The 18,084-nt window shown below is 37.3% G+C and overlaps 1 protein-coding gene across 2 annotated transcripts in view; it reads left to right on the top strand.

The window, feature by feature from the left end:
• The first annotated feature begins 4,817 nt into the window (after positions 1 to 4,817).
• Positions 4,818 to 18,084, top strand: part of dpp6a (dipeptidyl-peptidase 6a) — a 503,595-nt gene continuing 490,328 nt past the window's right edge. The window contains exon 1 of one of the 2 annotated variants that reach the window (XM_077244246.1): positions 4,818 to 5,196. In XM_077244246.1, the coding sequence (XP_077100361.1) occupies positions 5,146 to 5,196 (51 nt within the window). In that variant the 5' untranslated portion in view covers positions 4,818 to 5,145. The remainder of the gene's footprint in view (positions 5,197 to 18,084) is intronic. The other variant, XM_077244247.1, reaches the window with a different exon arrangement.

The raw sequence follows: 18,084 nt of genomic DNA, 5'->3' as shown, positions 1-18,084 counted from the left end.
TATTTCATTATGATTTTCCAGTGTCAGATTTTTGAGAGATTATAAAAAGCATTACATTGACCTAAATGTTCCCTGTCTGCAGCCTTTGAGGTTACAGTACTGTGTTCTTGTGTTGCCATCAGCGAGTCAGCATTTTCATGACATGATGGCATTGCATTTAAGGCTTAGGTGATTGTCTAAAAAATGTCCACAATTGAGCGTCCTTATGGCAGTATGCAGGTTGCACTCTTCCGATTGGGAATGTGTCAGCCAAGAAAATGTCATTGACATGAATGAAAATGTATTCTCTAGGCATTATCCTTGGTTAAAAGTGAGTTTAAGTTGAAACTTGTTTAACACTGAGAAACAAATGCGGTTGTTTGAGCTCTGCAACTGCTGCATCTTTCCTCACAAGCGTGCAGCACCTTACGACCTCCCTTGCCATCCGTTCTGACTCCGCTCTGGGGTGGGCAACTTTTCTGGAACATTTCCTTAAGTTCTCTCCTGTCAGCCTGGCCCATGAGGTAGAAAAACATCTGCTCTGGAAGTTCACCTCATCATTCATCTCCCCAGCAAAGCAGGTTAAAATGATGGATTTAATATGCGTTTATGGCATATGTCTGCTGTTCCCAGGAAACACTTCCATTAATATTCAGATATGCTGAGCGCTTTGCTTTCAGAGGAACAGGCTGTGTCTTAAAAGACTGGTAATTGCTTAAGACTTATTCGTTCTTTCACTCATTAAATCATAAATAGTGCATGGACTATGAATAGTTTCACAGAATAGTTATTCGTTTCAATGAATAGTGTTTAACTCTTCATGTTTCGTCTTGAATGCAGTTCAGTTTTAAAGAGATAAGGGTGTTTTTAATGGCAAATATGACTGGCAGGTTTAGATCTAATATGTTCAAATAAGAGTAAAGCAGAAGGAATCAACTGACCTCATTTGAGCACTATGATGTCACGTTCGTTCTACACAAATGGGCAGAATTCGTCTGCACCTGTCTTCATTAAGTAAAGTAATTATTTCTACGTCTGACAGGGCACGACACGGAAGGTCAGCGCTACCGACTCTTCTAAATTACCCTGGCTGTACTTACAAAGTACTCCTGAAAAACCCCGCAAGATGTTACACATGAGCCGGTTAATCAACAGTGCAGAGACAGCCATCAATTCTGAGCGCTCATTTGACTGGAATCCTAATTCTGACTGCTTGTCGAGGTGCTTTATCTTTATGCGCATCACACGTGTGTAGAAGTGCACTTGCTATGAATCAAGTCATTTGAGCTTTTAGGAAATATTTAATTAATGGAAACACTTGTTCAATGGTGTTAAGCCAGGCTCAGACTACAGAGGTTTCTGGACGATTTATGCCTGATCTACACAATAGCCAATGAGAGACAAGTCTACAAAGAGACGGAAGTGGAACTTTTGAAAATGCGCACGTGAAAGCCGATGTACAGGTCCGGTGGAGAACAGAGATGGATGAACGGCTGGTTCAAAATGTGGAAACAACACGCCTGCAATGTCTTCTCATATAATGTCTACAGCAAGTTTTCGCGACACAGTATCCTTTTTGTTTACATCCGCTTCCTCATAAGATCACGCGAGTGGCTAAATCTGACATGATTATCTTAAGAAAATCTTGTAATGTGTGATGTGCCACGATTTTCAAATCCTGTAGTGTGTGCAGGTTTGAGATTTAAAAGGAGAAAATTTGTGAAGATTGTCCTTATGTGCATAATGCAGCCAGATTTCACAATCGGTTACGATTTATAAACTCCGGTAGTCCGAGCCCAGCATTACATGCCTTGATTTTTGTGAATAATGGCTTTAAGAAAGGTGCTTTGGTAAAGCCTGTAAATGGATGAGTGGTTTTAATTTAATCCAACACAGGCTTATTGAAAAAATGGACCTGTGGCAAAATTTTTACAAGCCGCAAAAATAGTACAAATACGTACATATCACTGCAGTTTCCAAAATGAACACTAGAGGCAGTAAAGCAGCAAACAATTTTAATCGTTTTCACACACAATTATGATTACAGGGGCAGATTATGAATTAATAAAGACTTCTTTTCACGCGCTCCTTGCACAATTATGTTAAGACCTCAAAACACTTTTTGCATGATTTGTACTAAGAGTTTTGAACAAAGAGTTTTCATGACTTTGAACAGAGTTTCATATTTGAACAAAGAGTTTCATATTTGAACAAAGAGTTTTCATCGCTTAACCAGCTCCAAATGTTCGGTTTTATTGACATACTAAGCTTGCTCGGTAGATCAGCTGCTACAGAATAGGCTAGTTGTGATTAGGAGAGCTCGGGTAAGAATCCCATCAAAGACGAGTCACAACAAAAGAGCTCAAAAACAAGCTAAAATAGCATGGTTATGATTGTGTTTTTGTGTCACATTGGCTTTTGTTAACCCTATCGGGTAGGTTTAGAGTTTAGTGTAGAGGTATGTTATTTTTAAAATGGAGCATTAAGCTTTTAGCGCCATTCACCGGACGTTTCAACTTTTTTTTCTTATTATTTTGTTTCAATTATGACCAAATAGATGACCAAAACATTTAAAATATGACATGAATTGCATAAGAAATGTACTGTTCTGAACCAAACCAAGAAAGAGAAGAATTCAGTTGAATGTGGCTTCTAATGTTGAAGCAACTGATGGACATAATTAAATTAATATACTAATATCCCACTTACCACAGTAATCTTGAAGATCAGAACTTCCAGGTGAATTCAACATGCTTTGTTTCAGAAGAAACCTTTTGCTTGTAACTTTACCTTCAACTTTTGCTTGTAACCATGAAATTTAGTGGAACATTTCAAAATTATGCCCTTCTCATCATCATCGTCCTTCTCTCACCCCCCCCCCCCTCCCACCTCCCACCTCCCACCTCCCACCAACCAACCAACCAACCAACCAACCATGTAGCGAACCCTATTTTGTGTATGCAGACGTAATTAATGTCCTTGAGGGAGTCATTTCGCAATGTTGCCATATATTGATTGTGTCCCTCAATTCTTAAATTAGCATAATAGTCTTGTTAACAACAGACTATTTATTCAGGATAGTATGTCCTCCAAGCTGTTTTTCCCTTAAATTTTGTTTTATGGCTCCTTATGTTCAGTCTGCAATTCATTGCCGTACGCTAAATACAAATGGTCAATGGCTCATTTTCATACAGTATGTGTCTGCTTGCCCTACAAGGAACGTTAATTATCCTTTCAATTCATATTTATACAGCAGTGTTTAAATTTGCACTTTACATTTCTGTACATTTTAGATGTCTCTTTAATCTAACACACCTAACTGTTTGAAAACTGGTTATTTTTGCAATACGGTGATGCTAGTGGCCCAGAAATTACACACTACAGCTTAACAGGTTGTATTTTTGAGCAGGTGGCCCAGTTTCTGACCCAGCACGGCTGACTATGCAGTCTGGTGGTTGGACTGGAAAAACTCCTACTTATTAGTAGCAATACATTTTGCAGGAGTAATTGACTGTAACCAGCTTAAAGCCTCTTTGTGGTGGGAACATTTTCTTTGCTTAGAAAGTTGCCTGTCCTCTACAAAGATGGCCAGAAGTGAAACTGACCTGAAGCATACACTTACACAAGTCTTATTTTATACATTATGTGCCTACTGACATTACCATAAAGTTGCAATTCATAACTATTTTATGTTTTGGCAAATTTGTATGATCTGATTCATAAGTTTTTATACAGTTTTCTTATTCCTTTCCGATGGTTGGGTTTAGGGGGTGGGGTTAGGGGTAAATCCTTACGTTATTTTTTCTAACGTTGTGCTTGTCTGTATTTTCTTTACAAATCACATTGTCCAATTTCAAAATCACCACCTCATAAAATAAATACATTTTCTTTGGGTTGTTTGAGTGAACCTACAAGTCATACATCAATTCACAAATTCATTAATCACCAGCTTGTACAACACATAAATTCTCATGTGTTCGGGTTGAAATATTGGCATCCGCTATTAATAATAAAAAATAAACAGCAGACCACCAGCTCCTACAGCAAGTAAACCCTCCATGCAAAAGAGATTTTATTTGATCTTGAAAGATTTGGCAACACCACAGCAGTGGCCACTTTGGATCATCTAACAGGACCAGAGACTTTAATTATATGCCTGCTGGGGTTGTGAACAGGGATCTCAGAAATTGAGATTACATTTACATTTATTCATTTAGCTGACGCTTTTATCCAAAGCGACTTACAATTGCTATATTTCAGAGGTCGCACGCCTCTGGAGCAACTAGGGGTGAGGTGTCTTGCTCAGGGACACATTGGTGTCTCACAGTGGATTCGAACCCGGGTCTCTCACACCAAAGGCTTGTCTTATCCACTGCCCCATCTTTTATTATCCTTATGTTGTCCTTTTGAGAGCTTACACAAGTTTAAACCACTGTAGACCAGCACAGACATATTATTCACCAATACAAATGCTGCTCAACCAGAATAATCTGGTTACCAGCAATAGCTACATGTCTTTTCAACAATACAGTATTTAAACAAGACCCTCAGTGTCTGAACAAATAGCCTGAATGTCTTTATGTTCTGTGAGCTTTTTTCTTTTCAGTGTGACATTGTAAAGCACATTGGTCAACTTGTGTTGTTTTAATTGTGCTATATAAAGTTGCTATTGTTATTGCCATTTCATTTAAAAATGAAATATTTTGTATTTTAAAATAATACAAATACTAATATATAAAATAACCCATTGGTTTAATTTGTGTTTTTGTTGTGATACATCGATTAATTTTCATTCAGCTAATTCAATGACCTCAACAGTAAAGTTGGAGCAATAGCCCACAGTCGCGAGGCGTCTGTTCCTCTCACAGCAGCGGGATTGTCACGTGCAGCTTCACTCTTTACTCGCGTCGAGTTCACGGACAAGGATAGAAACCATCACTCGCTCAACCCCCTCTGAAACGACCAATAAACCGTCCTGCGCCACAGTGGAGGTTTTCTGAGAACTAACGTCCGCTGCTGGCGTCTAAAACAGCCGACGGTGAATGACTGTAGAGGCAGTTTAGTGTCGGAGCGCTCAACAGGGTGCTGAGAAAGAAGAACCGGACCGGGCGGAACCAGCCGAGACACAGACACTGACACATACATCCATCACACCGAAGAAACAAAATGAAGGAGAAGAATTTAATCGAAACGGCCAAAATGCAGGGAAATATGATGGTAAGCGAAACATATTTATTATCAGATGTGTGCGTTTCAGATGAGATACTGAGAGTGACTTTCTGTGTATAATAGATTTTATTGTTTGGCGTTGTTTGTTTGTTTTTTCCCTCACCCGCAAAGGCAAGAACAGTGTTTACTACTTTACACTCCGCAATAAAAAAGTAGGCTACCGTGATCCTAATATGATATAGCCGAACATGACTGATGATATCTAATGATTGACATATCAATACCTACCAAGTGGTACTTCAAGGTGCTTCAAAGAATAGGCTACCATCGTATTACTATGACTGATTTCGATCAGTCATTAAAAACAAACCATTGCCTTTGTTCAAACACGTTATTACCATAGTAGGCTAAAATGTCAAATAAACTTTATATTGATGTTCAAACAACAAAAACTTATTACCTTGATGAAAAAAGACATGGCATATTAAAAAAAAAATCTAAATGTTATAATAGTAGCATTGCAAAAATAACTTGGTAAAATAGGCTACATCATGGTGGTATCATTGTACAGTGACAAGAAAAAAATCAGGGTATTGGCACATAGCCATTTTTATAAAAAACAAACAAATCTGCCTAGGCATGACACAATTTAGAGTACCATGCCTACAACACAGCAATTACCGTTGTAGGTGTTGTTAGTGATGAATCTAATATATTTCTTATATAGGTATCCTGTGAATCAAACCCATTACAGTGGTATTGCTGGTGCTCTGAGCTACTGGAACTTATAGGCTAGCCTATTTATAATACATATCAGTTTTGTATGTTTCTATGTTATTATTTATAATAATGGCAAGTGATTCTGCAGCCTGTATTTAGTAGATAAGAAATGATTGAAAACTTTAATAGTGGTTGCAGGATATACATTTAAACATGTTTAAAGTCAAGTGAAGCAGTACACGTGGGATTGTATTTATGTTAGGGCTTTAGCCTGCATTAAACGCAGAGGTGACCTTCAGTGTCCGGGGTTCAGATGAGAGAGAATTCATTAATATTTTATCGCACCTAAAGCACAGTGGAATATTGGGATATTGCAGCGCAAAGTTCGATGTGTCAGTGACCTGCAGAGACTGAGGTCCAGGCACAAACCTTACAGTCCGTCAGGCTTTATTCTTGAAACTGAGACTGATCTGATACCAAAGACTGGAAATAACTTAACACTGCAATCATGCCAGAGAAATGGAAGTATTTGCCCTCTTTAAAATGAAAAAAGATTGACAGAAATGTACTCTGAAAGTGCCCAAACTTGATTATTTTATTATATTACAACAAACAAATAGGACTAATATAAAAGATATGGGCTAAAATAAATACTTGTTGGTGTCATGTTTGTAAGCTTAGTGGTAAAAGAGAGAAAATGATGTTTTATTGTAAAACAGGATTTTAAAGAGTGTCCTCCACTGAGACGTACACTAATGCACTTTTACCACTAGATGCACAATTCTACCCTTCATGTAGGAACAAGATCCTTGTCCAGCAAACCATGAGAAATGTCAGTTTGAGGCATGTACCTATCTGACAACCTGTCTGCTTTTGTTATGCTCATGAGTTCGAGATGGTTGAATTTCTCAAGCTTACACTGTGTTCTCAGACAAAGACCCTCAGCTTGATTTAAAGAGATGTGGTGATGGTTAAAGATACAAACCTTACTGACTGTATAATAAGCCTCAACTTTTTTCACTTATTGATGAACCAATGATTTTTTGGATAACAGCTTTGATTAGTAGATTTCAATGAATTTGATATTGAAATGGGAAGTTATTTACTAAGAAATAGTTTAATAAACTATGTGCGAGGAATAAAAGTTGCTTTTGTTAAAAATAACCAAGTTTAGAAGATTCTATTCCTTGACTGAAGGACTGCCTACTCTAGAATATATTTATATATAGTATGTAAATTGCGTACTGCATATGCCATCAAAGCAAATATCATTGCGATGAATGTGAATGGTAACTGATACAGTATTAATACCTTCTAAAGTAGTAAAGCATATTTTCAAAAATATGATTTCAAAAATGAATTGAAACGGTCTGAGTGTCCATTATTCCCTTCAGAGTCAAGAGTGGCTTTGTGGTCGTATCCATCGTTAGTCTTTGGAGTCAGATTGGCTTTGTGAGTTATTTTTCCCATATAGAACACGCATGGTAGTAGTGCAGCACTTTGCTTTGATTACTGTAATAGAAGCATTGCAGTGGCCACTTATGGGAACTTTGGTTACTTAGTAGCAAAAAGGACTGAGTTGGCATATTGACATAGTTATGAGAACAGCAACTTTGTGTGTGTGTGTGTATCTTGCAGCTTGTGGCACCTGATCAGCGATTGATTGAAAGATAACCAGTGTGCGTGACTGAAGTGACATGTCTGCGTCAGTTAAAGTCACACATAAAAATGAGAAGAACATACATCTACTAGCCCAGATAAAGCGCCATGTTAACACTGGTAAATGCAGGCTTGCAAGTGTCTTGGATCCACGGAGCGGTTTATTTGATTGGGGTTGGCTCGCTGGACGAGTGCAGCGCACAAGCGGGGAAAGAGGTCCGTGATTTATAGTGACCTTTAAGTGGGCCGTCGTTTCTCAAAGCTAGATCTGGCATCCGCAGCGTTTCATTAGGCCTGCTGGAATCCATCATCTGTAATGTTTTTCTCAATGCAATGCTGCATGCAATTTAAAGAGGTACACATGCACGTAAATATCAAGTTATTTTCCACGCCCGTCAGATTTTCATGCATGAACACAGGCATTTACCCTCACAGAGATTTTTATCCTTTCAAACATTGTTAGACAGTCATAAAAGTCATATTTTGAGTCTTTACTCACTTTCGCACTATCATCTCAAAGATTTTTCATCATTCTCATTCCAATCAAAACCCACATCATTGCAGGCTATATGAGCCCACTCAAAAATATATGTTTATGAAATAAAATCCATTATTTCATGAGGGAAAGTTGTTGAAGTTTAGTAATGAATTAGGCAGTAACATAATAGCAATAACACAGCTGTGATTTGACTGTAGGTGTATTTTTTTTTCTCAACCAATACAACTGTTGCAATAAAAGGCAAAGCATCAGACTTTGGGTTTCACCAAGCCGGCCAGGAACACAGAATGTGAGTGAAACTCAGTATGTCACTCCAGATTTTCCATTTCCCACTCTGCGCTCAATAGTGAGAAGCCCTGCTCTGAGCGTTCCTGGAGCGAGTGAAAACACTAAGAGTTTGACTTTCAAAATTCTACTCCTTGCTCCAGGCAAAATCATACAGCTCCACTTCCACTCCGCACCATTCACATGCTATGATCTGTAACATTGCAAACACTGACAGAATAAATATCTGTGCACATTATTCAAAAAAAAAAAAAAAATTCTAATAAGAAATCTTTCACCAGAATTACTTCCTCTGACTTTAAACAAAGTTTAATTTCAACGGACATCATCATGACTTTGTGGGCGTGGAAAATATCTAAACGTGTTTGAATCACTTGTCTGCTGAGACCACCACATCAAATTAAAGTAGCAAACACAGAGTTGGTGAGAAGGTGCATATTTGGATTTTTATCTCCCCAAAACCTCTTCCCATCCACAGATTTAACTCATTACACAGAAACGATTCTTGTACTAGAGACAAGTACAAGTATACTAATGTTTCATAACCATTTAAGAATGAAGATTTAATATGCTGAAGGTTTTGTCGAGAGATATTGTGCTGCCTGCTATTGCACGCCATGGTGGTGCATGCATATTTGCATACTTTGCAAGCTTTACTTAATTTGAATATGAAGAGGAACTGAGATTAAAGCATGAAGTTTTTGGGACAGTCTAGCAGGAGAGACTAGTTGGCTGAAAGTTAAAAGGAAGTGGTACTTTTAACAAGTATGGCTCAGATGTTGCTCTTTCATAGCTCAGGAGATCTAAATGAGTTTTCAGCAGTGTTTCATTTGACTATCAACTTTGTCTAAGATGTTTCTCTTAAAAATAGGAATTAAAATAGTCGATTGTTATAGAGTTGTATACAATTACTTTTTTACAAGTAATTACTTACTTGGTCTTGAAAGATTTCGATGAAAAATGCTGTTCATGCTGGGATCCCTTACTTTTGTTTGATTGATCTGAAAATCATTGCTTTCTAAGCGCATCAACTGAGATCTCATTTGTGATTTCAACTGTCCTGCAAATTTTTGTCTATTGTTTTAATGACTCTGAAACGTAATCCATAAAGTTGTATCATCACCTCTCATGAAGAAAATATATTTATCATCTACACACATTGTTCTAAAAACATGAACTTTTAAAGTGTTTTCCTTGTTTTTCATGTTAAACGCTAACTTAGGAAGGTGTTTTTTTTTCTCTGTGTGGTGTCTTTGCTCTCCTGCTTGAGCTATTCGGATTGGATGGATGATGTGCCATGTACAGAATCCTGCTCATGTAAAGGCATTTCTTTCCCCATGCCGCCCATTTCTGTCTGTTCCAATGGCGCTCCGGTCCAAAGACATCCATCACCACTCACCAAGACAACTGTGTGCCAGTCTGCGAGCAAAATAATGAGTTTAAAATAGATGAATATTTCATCATGCCTTTTGCCTCACCCTGTGCCTTTATGTTCACACACAGATAAGATGAGGTGATACTAGTAATACATTATAACTGATTCAAATGGCTTGAGTTTATGCTTAAATGAATTCCTCATGCCACTTGGTATTCAGTGGTAATGCATACTAGTTTATCTGAACATCTGTAATGGATGCCACTGACACTGGTAATGCAATTTTAGGATGTAGTCCTTTATTTTCTTACCTCACACCAGATGTTGAGAAACAAACAATAGTTTATTAAAAGTTAATCATTCAACTCAAAATAAGATTATCCAGAATAAGCTGCTTGTGGCGAGCAGGACGAGGCCGAGGGCTGTGAGAGAATGGCGTGATTGATGATGAGCGACACCTGTGCGACGCACCGGTCTCGGCTCACGGAGGAACGGAAGCATAAAAGGAGGACCTGGATTTTATTTGATGTTTTTGTTTCGTGTGGCAGCAGTCGTCCGTGAGGGACTGCTGCCTTTATTTTCATTTTGTATGTGTTTATGTATTAAAGTCTTTAAATGTTTGCAGGTTTCCACATCCTTCTTCCCGCAACATCTAACCTCGTTCCACTGATAAAGCATCAAGTTATTTTTATGGCATAGCCAGCCAGCAGATATAAAACTATAAAAATGTGACTGCACATATTATGTATACTGTATAATAATTCATTGCTACAGATTTTCCTTAGGCCTCTCTCCTTACTGCTTAACAAAAGATGTCTAATGTGTGACTTAATAGACACCGAAATTTCCTCAGTATTATGTCTATTTTATTCTAGTCTAGTAGCATTCAAAAATAACCATTATATAATCCTGCTATTTTATGTAATTTTTATTATTTTCAAGTATTTACTTTTTTAGATGTGCTTAACAGATAAAATGAAGCCTATACAGGGATGCAAATTTGGCAGGCAGCTATTAAGGTGTGTGAAGCATAAAGAGTAGAAATGTCGTTGCATTTGAAATTTGTCAAGTGAAAGAGATTTAGCTACAGTATACCATTTATTTATACACTATTTTAGAAACGTGAAATAATGCAGACATACAAATCAGGATGATGAAGAATTTGTTCAGGCAAGAAGTACACTTTAGCATACTGTCATTTCTATTGAAACTTGAGTGTATGTATTTAAATATGTTTGTAATTACACAATCATACAATATTATTAATATATATATATATTATATACTGTATATTATTAATTTAAAATATATTAACTTTAAGCTAAATGTAATATTGAATAACACTATAGTTAATCCATTATGTTCAAGTACTATATGTGCTGTAGTATGTTAGTCAACACATAAAAATAAGTGTATGTGTAAAACTTAAAATTTGACATTTGTTCCATTTTGATGCGGAAGAGATACATAATGTGTTTTTTTTTATCCATCGTTTTAAGTATGAAGATGGAATTTTGTAAGTGTGTTAAGACCCTAAAAATACACCATTTTTTAATGTGTTTAGTAAGAGATATAACCATTTCAACTAAATTGGTACAGTTTTTGCGTTCGGGTCCGTTTTGATTTACACATTTTTTTTAAACATCTATTAGTTAAATTTGTCTCAAAATAGTTCTATAACATACATTTAGAATCTTTCCTACATTCACACACACACACATTTTTTCCTTCCCACTGAGGCTGCATTTGGTTTATAAACATGTTTGCGCATGCACAGACAATAATTCTGATGTTTGTAGAGCAAATTTATTTAAAACAAATAGTCTAAATTAAATAAGAAAGAAAGAGGATTTGGGAAAAAAAAGTCCACATTTCACTTTGCCACCTAATAATGAACCATTGCAGCATGATAAAGAGATTCAAGCTCATCATCGTAATTTATTTTATATAAAAGTACAATATTATGCAAATAAAATGTATATATTTAGTTTGAAAACAGTAGGCCTAATATTGATGTTGATTTTGGTGTTGTTTTGTTAAAAAAAGAATACGTAGGTTTCATAAAAACTGTTTTGAGTTATAAGTTTCAAATGTATTCAATTAAATCAATTGTAGTCAATGGAGTATATACTGGCAATTTTCATATTATATATTCTTTTAAATTCCATCTGATGATATAAAATAAAATTTCGCATACAAATAAATTGTTTCTTTTTTTAATTAATAAAAAGGGGGTAAATCAGGTGATTGTGTAAAAACATGGTAGCATTCAAAATTTTTAAACTTTTGTGCATTCACTCCTTAATGAGAAATTACTGATTAGATACAATATGGTTTTAGTTGAACAATCTTAAGTTAAGGAGGGCTAATGTGCACTTTAGTGTGAAACATATTCATAAAAAATGTATTCTAAGTATGGCCTTTTATTTCATGAATATTACACTATTATCATGTCATTAATCCTAAGTACAGTTTTTTAAATATACTTTTACGATTTTAAGTATAAACAACAAGTGCACATTAAAAACAATTATGCACACTTCTTTTTTTCACAAAGGTGTGGCTAGTCTGAGTTATTCAGTAGGAAACTCTACCTCCTTTAACTCAAGTATGTTTGGTTCCACGTTTTTGGGTGTTGTGTTAATATCGAGAAAGTGGAGGGGGTGTGTGTGTCTGGGTGGGGGGGTGTGTGTGGGGGGGTAGCATTAATGATGATTTCCCTCGGCCATGCTCATTAGGAATCTGCTGTCATAAGCTTCCCTCTACCACTCACTCATACCATTGAGTGTAATTGTGTTTCATAGTCTGGCCTATGCCCACTGAATGATAAAGCCGGAGGTGCTTATTATGTGTAATCTCCACGGCCCAATGCAGGAGCCACCAGATCGGGCTGTATCCAGTCAGGAGGGACGAATGGTGAGCGACAGCAGAGTAAAGCGCTAAATGTGCCAATGAGATGTGGGTATTGAGTGATATGTGCTGGAGAGAGACCCCGTGCACTCTGAAACTGAAGCATTGTTGCTGGATAATGTTATACACAAAATATTTAGCAATAATGACCGACTGACTGTACATTATCCTACTTATTACATTTTTACTTAACACATAAATAAATACATGGACGTGAAAGATTTGAATGTAAATTTTATGTGCGAAGATAGAGCGCACAAAGTGATACGAGACACATTAAACAACAAACAAAAGCACAGTTTAGCAGTCATTATATGACCACAGAATACTGTGATTGACCTACAGTGTCACAATCGAGTATTGCATGCAACTGTGTAATAAGAAAAGAATTACATTCCAACACGCTCTATCACATTGACAATAACATGCTACGCATTGTCACACTAACCATTCTTTGTGTCCCTATGTTACTGGCAGCTTTCACTGGTATTTTCCTCATTAACCTTCAGCTGGCATTCAAATAATGCCTTTGTAAGCCAAAAACCTTGATCACGGATATCGCTGTTCATCTTCCGCAGCAGTAGATGAGATGCTAGAGAACCATGGGATCTATGGTATTTATCCTCCTCCTCCTTGTTTCTGACTTCTTTGTCTTTTGCTTTGTGTTAATGAAAACCAAGTCCTTCAGAAAGTTCATTTACACTTGATTTGAACTATTGCTGATTCAAACTGCAGAGAACTTCTCGAAACATCCGTGCACATTGCTGACGGTTTGCACAATTGCAGAATTTCTGAAAAGTACATTGTGATGCTCACTAATGTGATGACACTTTCTCCTGAATCAACACGTCAGCCTGTCATCTCTCTCTCTCTCTCTCTCTCTCTCACACGCTCCGTCTTTTGGTCTGCATAGGCGTCTCAGTAGAAAGAAGTTGAAAGCACAGCCACTGTGCAATTCCTCTTCCCTAACTTTCCATCTCTCTCTCTGTCTCACACACAGACACACACACAGACACACACACACACACACACACACACACACACACACACACACACACACACACACACACACACACACACACACACACACACACACACACACACACACAGAGAGAGAGAGAGAGAGAGAGAGACGGACACACACTTTTCAGCCAGCTGATCCTCACCATTTTTCATACACACCATTTTGTCTCTGTGAGTGAGGGAAGTTCTGGGAAAGTCTCTCTGTGATGTATAACTCTTTTAATGGAACTCTTCATTTGTGTCTCCCCAGAGCTAGGCATTGTGGGTAGTCATACTGAGGAAAACCATTTTCAAGCTTTTAACAGGTTTTCCGAGAGCTGTATGAGTTAAGGCAATGAGGAAGCAAAATTGACCCGATTTACTTTCTCAGTACATGTTCTTAGACATATTGTGATTTATGGGTGCAAATTAAAGAAAAAAAAAAGGCTTTGCAATCTTTGATCACATTTTAATAACTTGCTCCTCTTCTCATTTTCAACCCCTCCCTTCCAACCACCTTACTCCATTCTGGGATGCACTGATTTTTCATTATCCAATCAATTCCCATTGCACAAAGTCAGGTACTGCTCTTCACTTTTTCTCGTTGAAAATATTGTTGAACTTGAGCTAAGTAAACCAAAGTGTTTGATGTTGATTTGAAGCACCATAATGCGTTTATTTAGGGCTATGACTAGCATGTCCTAAAGGAAATAGTGTTTGCAAGGCAGCCAAAGGACATTATTTAGGAAGTTTAGGTTTTAGCCTTGGGTTTTAGCCTCTATAAATGAAATGTTGCATCAGAACCACTTATCGTGAGAAAATAAACACACAACACCATCTTTGGTTATGAAATAAAAAGTAATCTTGGCATAATCTTGTATTATTATTTATAAGAATAAGAAATATTTTCATGAGTATTTCTTAAAATATCACATAATTAGATTTGTTATGAGAGGTTAAGGTTAGTTTAGGTTATATAATGGCATTTGTGTTTGTTTTTGTACATTTATTCATTTATATATTTATTAATTTATACATAATAAAATATATAATTATTAAGATGTACTGTATATGCACTGTAAGGACTTCAACAGTTTTTGGCTCATTACATTTGCATTTTTCTTGAACATGGTATTTTCAAAACCATATGAAACCGACCTTTTTAAGAAAAGTTTAAAGTGTCACATGTGCTTTAAACTACAGTTTTAAAATGTTTTTCTTACCCTTGGACACTCTTATTTGTCATTTACCCAAATCATTTTTCAGTGTGCACATTATTTTAGAGCTCAAATGATCTAAAAAACACATTTTGAACGGGGTCTGTATGGTAAGCATTTTAGGCTAAATTAATTGAGGAAAACGAAATACGAAGAATTAAAGGAGGAGAAATTTCTGGCTTGCAATCACTAAAATGACTAGATTTCAGCAATAACATTCAACTTTAACAGACCATACAACATGACTATTTTGTTTACATATAATGTTTGTCTCTATAAGTCCTCACTCTTTCAGGATAACATTTTAATGAGATCTTGCATGGCGGTCAGACAGAAAATTAAATAACACCTGTTAGACCCTGAACAGAATATTCCCCGGCCATTATGAGAGCGCTTTATCATGGGAGCACTCACTACATCTAAATTAACTTATAAATGCATGGCAGCGTCTTGCATTTCAGCCACTCTGCCATTTAGTGTGTTGTTGCTTAAGGAATTCACTCAAAAGGCTTAAAAGATAATGGGAATGAAAATTAGGCCCTTGTCGAGGGTTGCATACACAAGATTGATGTCCTGGCTTTGAATTCCAGTCCCATAAAGGTTCCCTGGGGTGTGTTTCATCCATGTTCAGAGCATGGTCAGGGACTGAACTTATGACTTGGCCATGAAACAAAATGACCGTTTAACAAAAATGGTCTGTTAGGACTGGTCTAAAAATGCTCTAAAAGTATTGCTGAAACATTGGGACATTTTTTCTTCAATGGAAAACAGGCACAATTTCTTTTCTATCAATCTCATTGGCTGGATGCAAATAAATATTGGAACAACTAATATTGCATGTTAATTATTGCTTCTTAAATGTTTAAAAAAATCGAAATTCAAAGGATTTTTAGTTCACGCTGAAAATTAGAAAATTCCGACATCGTTTTCTCACCTTCATGCAATTTCAAACCTGTTTGCTTTTGTTCCACAACACATAATATTTTCTTTTAATGAGACATTTTCTTCATTATGATCACTGGACGGTTTTAGCACCCTGACAATTTTTTAATCTATGCCCCTCAAAAACCTGAAAATTAGTATTCAGATATTAACTACATGCTAATCAAAGATGTGTATTAAGGTTATTTTATGTGTAAAGTGCATTATAATGTATTTTTAATTAATAGATTCTGGGGGTAATAAATAAGTAAAGGTTACATTTTTGGCATTTCTTTCAGAACTTCAGACTTGTAACAGCAAATACTGCAAAGTATTTGATTGTTGAGCAGCGAGCTCATTGGCTGCTGATGCAAATTCAACCAATCAGCTGTGCTATGTAGACAATGATGTGATTGCTAGCAGATAGAGTTAAGGACCTACAGTATCAGCCTGCAACATCTTCGAGTTTCATGACAGAACTTTGTATTTCTGTCATGACACTCTCAGAAGCATGAAAATGGACATGGCAATGTTAATGTATTTGGTCTTGGTGGAATATATGCTGCTGCTGTTGCTGACGATTATTGTACAGAGACAGAGATAAGTACAGATACTTGCTACTGTCAATACATCAACAGACATGTTGCTGTGAGCATTTAAGACGGCTGTACATATAACATAAGTGAAAGTGACTTGAAGCCAATTATGGTTTTCCATACTCTGAATGTGTAGTCTATATTTCGCCCCTCCAAGTGTACACACACAGCAGTGAGTATTAAACACACACCGTGAACAAACACCTGGAGCATTGGGCAGCACCCGGGGAGTGATTGGGGATGTTCAAGGTAATGAGGTGTGGGTAATGAGAGTGGAAGAGAGCGCTGTTCATTCACTCTACCCACCTACATTCCCTGCCATTACTGAGACTCGATCCTGCGACCCTCGGGTGACAAGTCCAACTCTCTAACCATTAGGCCACAACTGCATACATAAAATAACAACATGCATGAAACAACCCCCCAACAACGCAGGATAGACGATAAATGGACAATACAAGCCAATATATGCATGCTCCTGCGTGTAAGAAACAAGAAATGCTATCCACACATATGGATGAACATCATCCAGGACAGGATAAGATAGGACTAAACACACCACCAATCAAGCAGATCTACCCCCAAGTGGCCTATGACTATGTGTGCCTGGGCTACCACGCCAAATGGCTTCACTCTAGTGGCCTATGACTATGTGTGCCTGGGCTACCACGTCAAATGGCTTAGCTCTAGAAATGTGCACTCTTTAAATTGCAAGCTAATAGAGATAAGAAAACCCAGCGACAACCTGATGCAAGTATCATAATTTAAGTTGTTTGATAATATCATTGACATAACCCTTATACTCTTATTTGAATACATGAAAATATTGTGTCATTGTGCACAATAAATGAATGACAGGAAATACCGCTTGCTGCTACGTAAACAGAAATGCGTAAACGCTGCTGCTTTTATGCTTAAAGGTGCAGTGTGTGATTTTTAGCGACATCTAGTGGTTCGGCTGCGAGTAGCACTGAGGGCTCAGCCCACTGCTCACCCCTCCCTTTCGAAGAAGCTACGGTGCCTGAAACTGGACAAACATATCGTCGTCTGAGACAGCAGAGAATAGCCAGAGTAAGCCAAGAGTTTGTAACATTGTCACTGTTTCTGTACCACACTCCATTATAAACCACATCATGGATAAAGTTTACAAAGCCATAGTCAGGTGAGGATCAAGGGTCTTAATATATAATATAATAATAGTAATCAGCTGATTGTCTCACAAACGTAACCAGCACATTTCCCCCCACATAGCAAACCCATAATACAGCGAGGGAGAAGAACCACATGAAACTATGCAACTATATATTGTTTCTAACAGGAAAGTAAAAGTTTAGCTGGCTCAATTTGAGCTGTTACTGTGGCTGAGCTGGTTAAAGCGTAAAGCCTTGTTTAAACTCAACGCGTCCGCATGAGCCCAAAATGCGCGCAGCAAAAATGGCATGATTGTACAGCGCGCGCGCCTCCGCATCCCCTAGACACCATTTACTACACACAATAGGCTTTCTTTCTCTGATTTTGAAAACTCTTCGCGATCGACTTAAAATGCTTCCAAGATCGACGGGTTGGTGATTCCTGTAACTGTTTTACGGTCAATGACAAGAGTACTAATCAGCTGTCTCACGAACGTGCAGCACATTTATCCCCACATAGCAAAGCCATAACACAGCGAGGGAGAAGAACTAAGTTACATGAAACAATCCAACTACATATTTTACACCACTGACAAGGGAAAAGTCTCACGGTGTTTATGGC

Source organism: Siphateles boraxobius, unplaced genomic scaffold, assembly GCF_051911475.1.
Source record: "Siphateles boraxobius isolate OS27281-9 unplaced genomic scaffold, OSU_SipBor_1 26, whole genome shotgun sequence".
Taxonomy (NCBI): Eukaryota; Metazoa; Chordata; class Actinopteri; order Cypriniformes; family Leuciscidae; genus Siphateles; species Siphateles boraxobius.
Note: the sequence above shows the minus strand (reverse complement) of the source record. Positions and strands in the feature narration are given on the sequence as shown.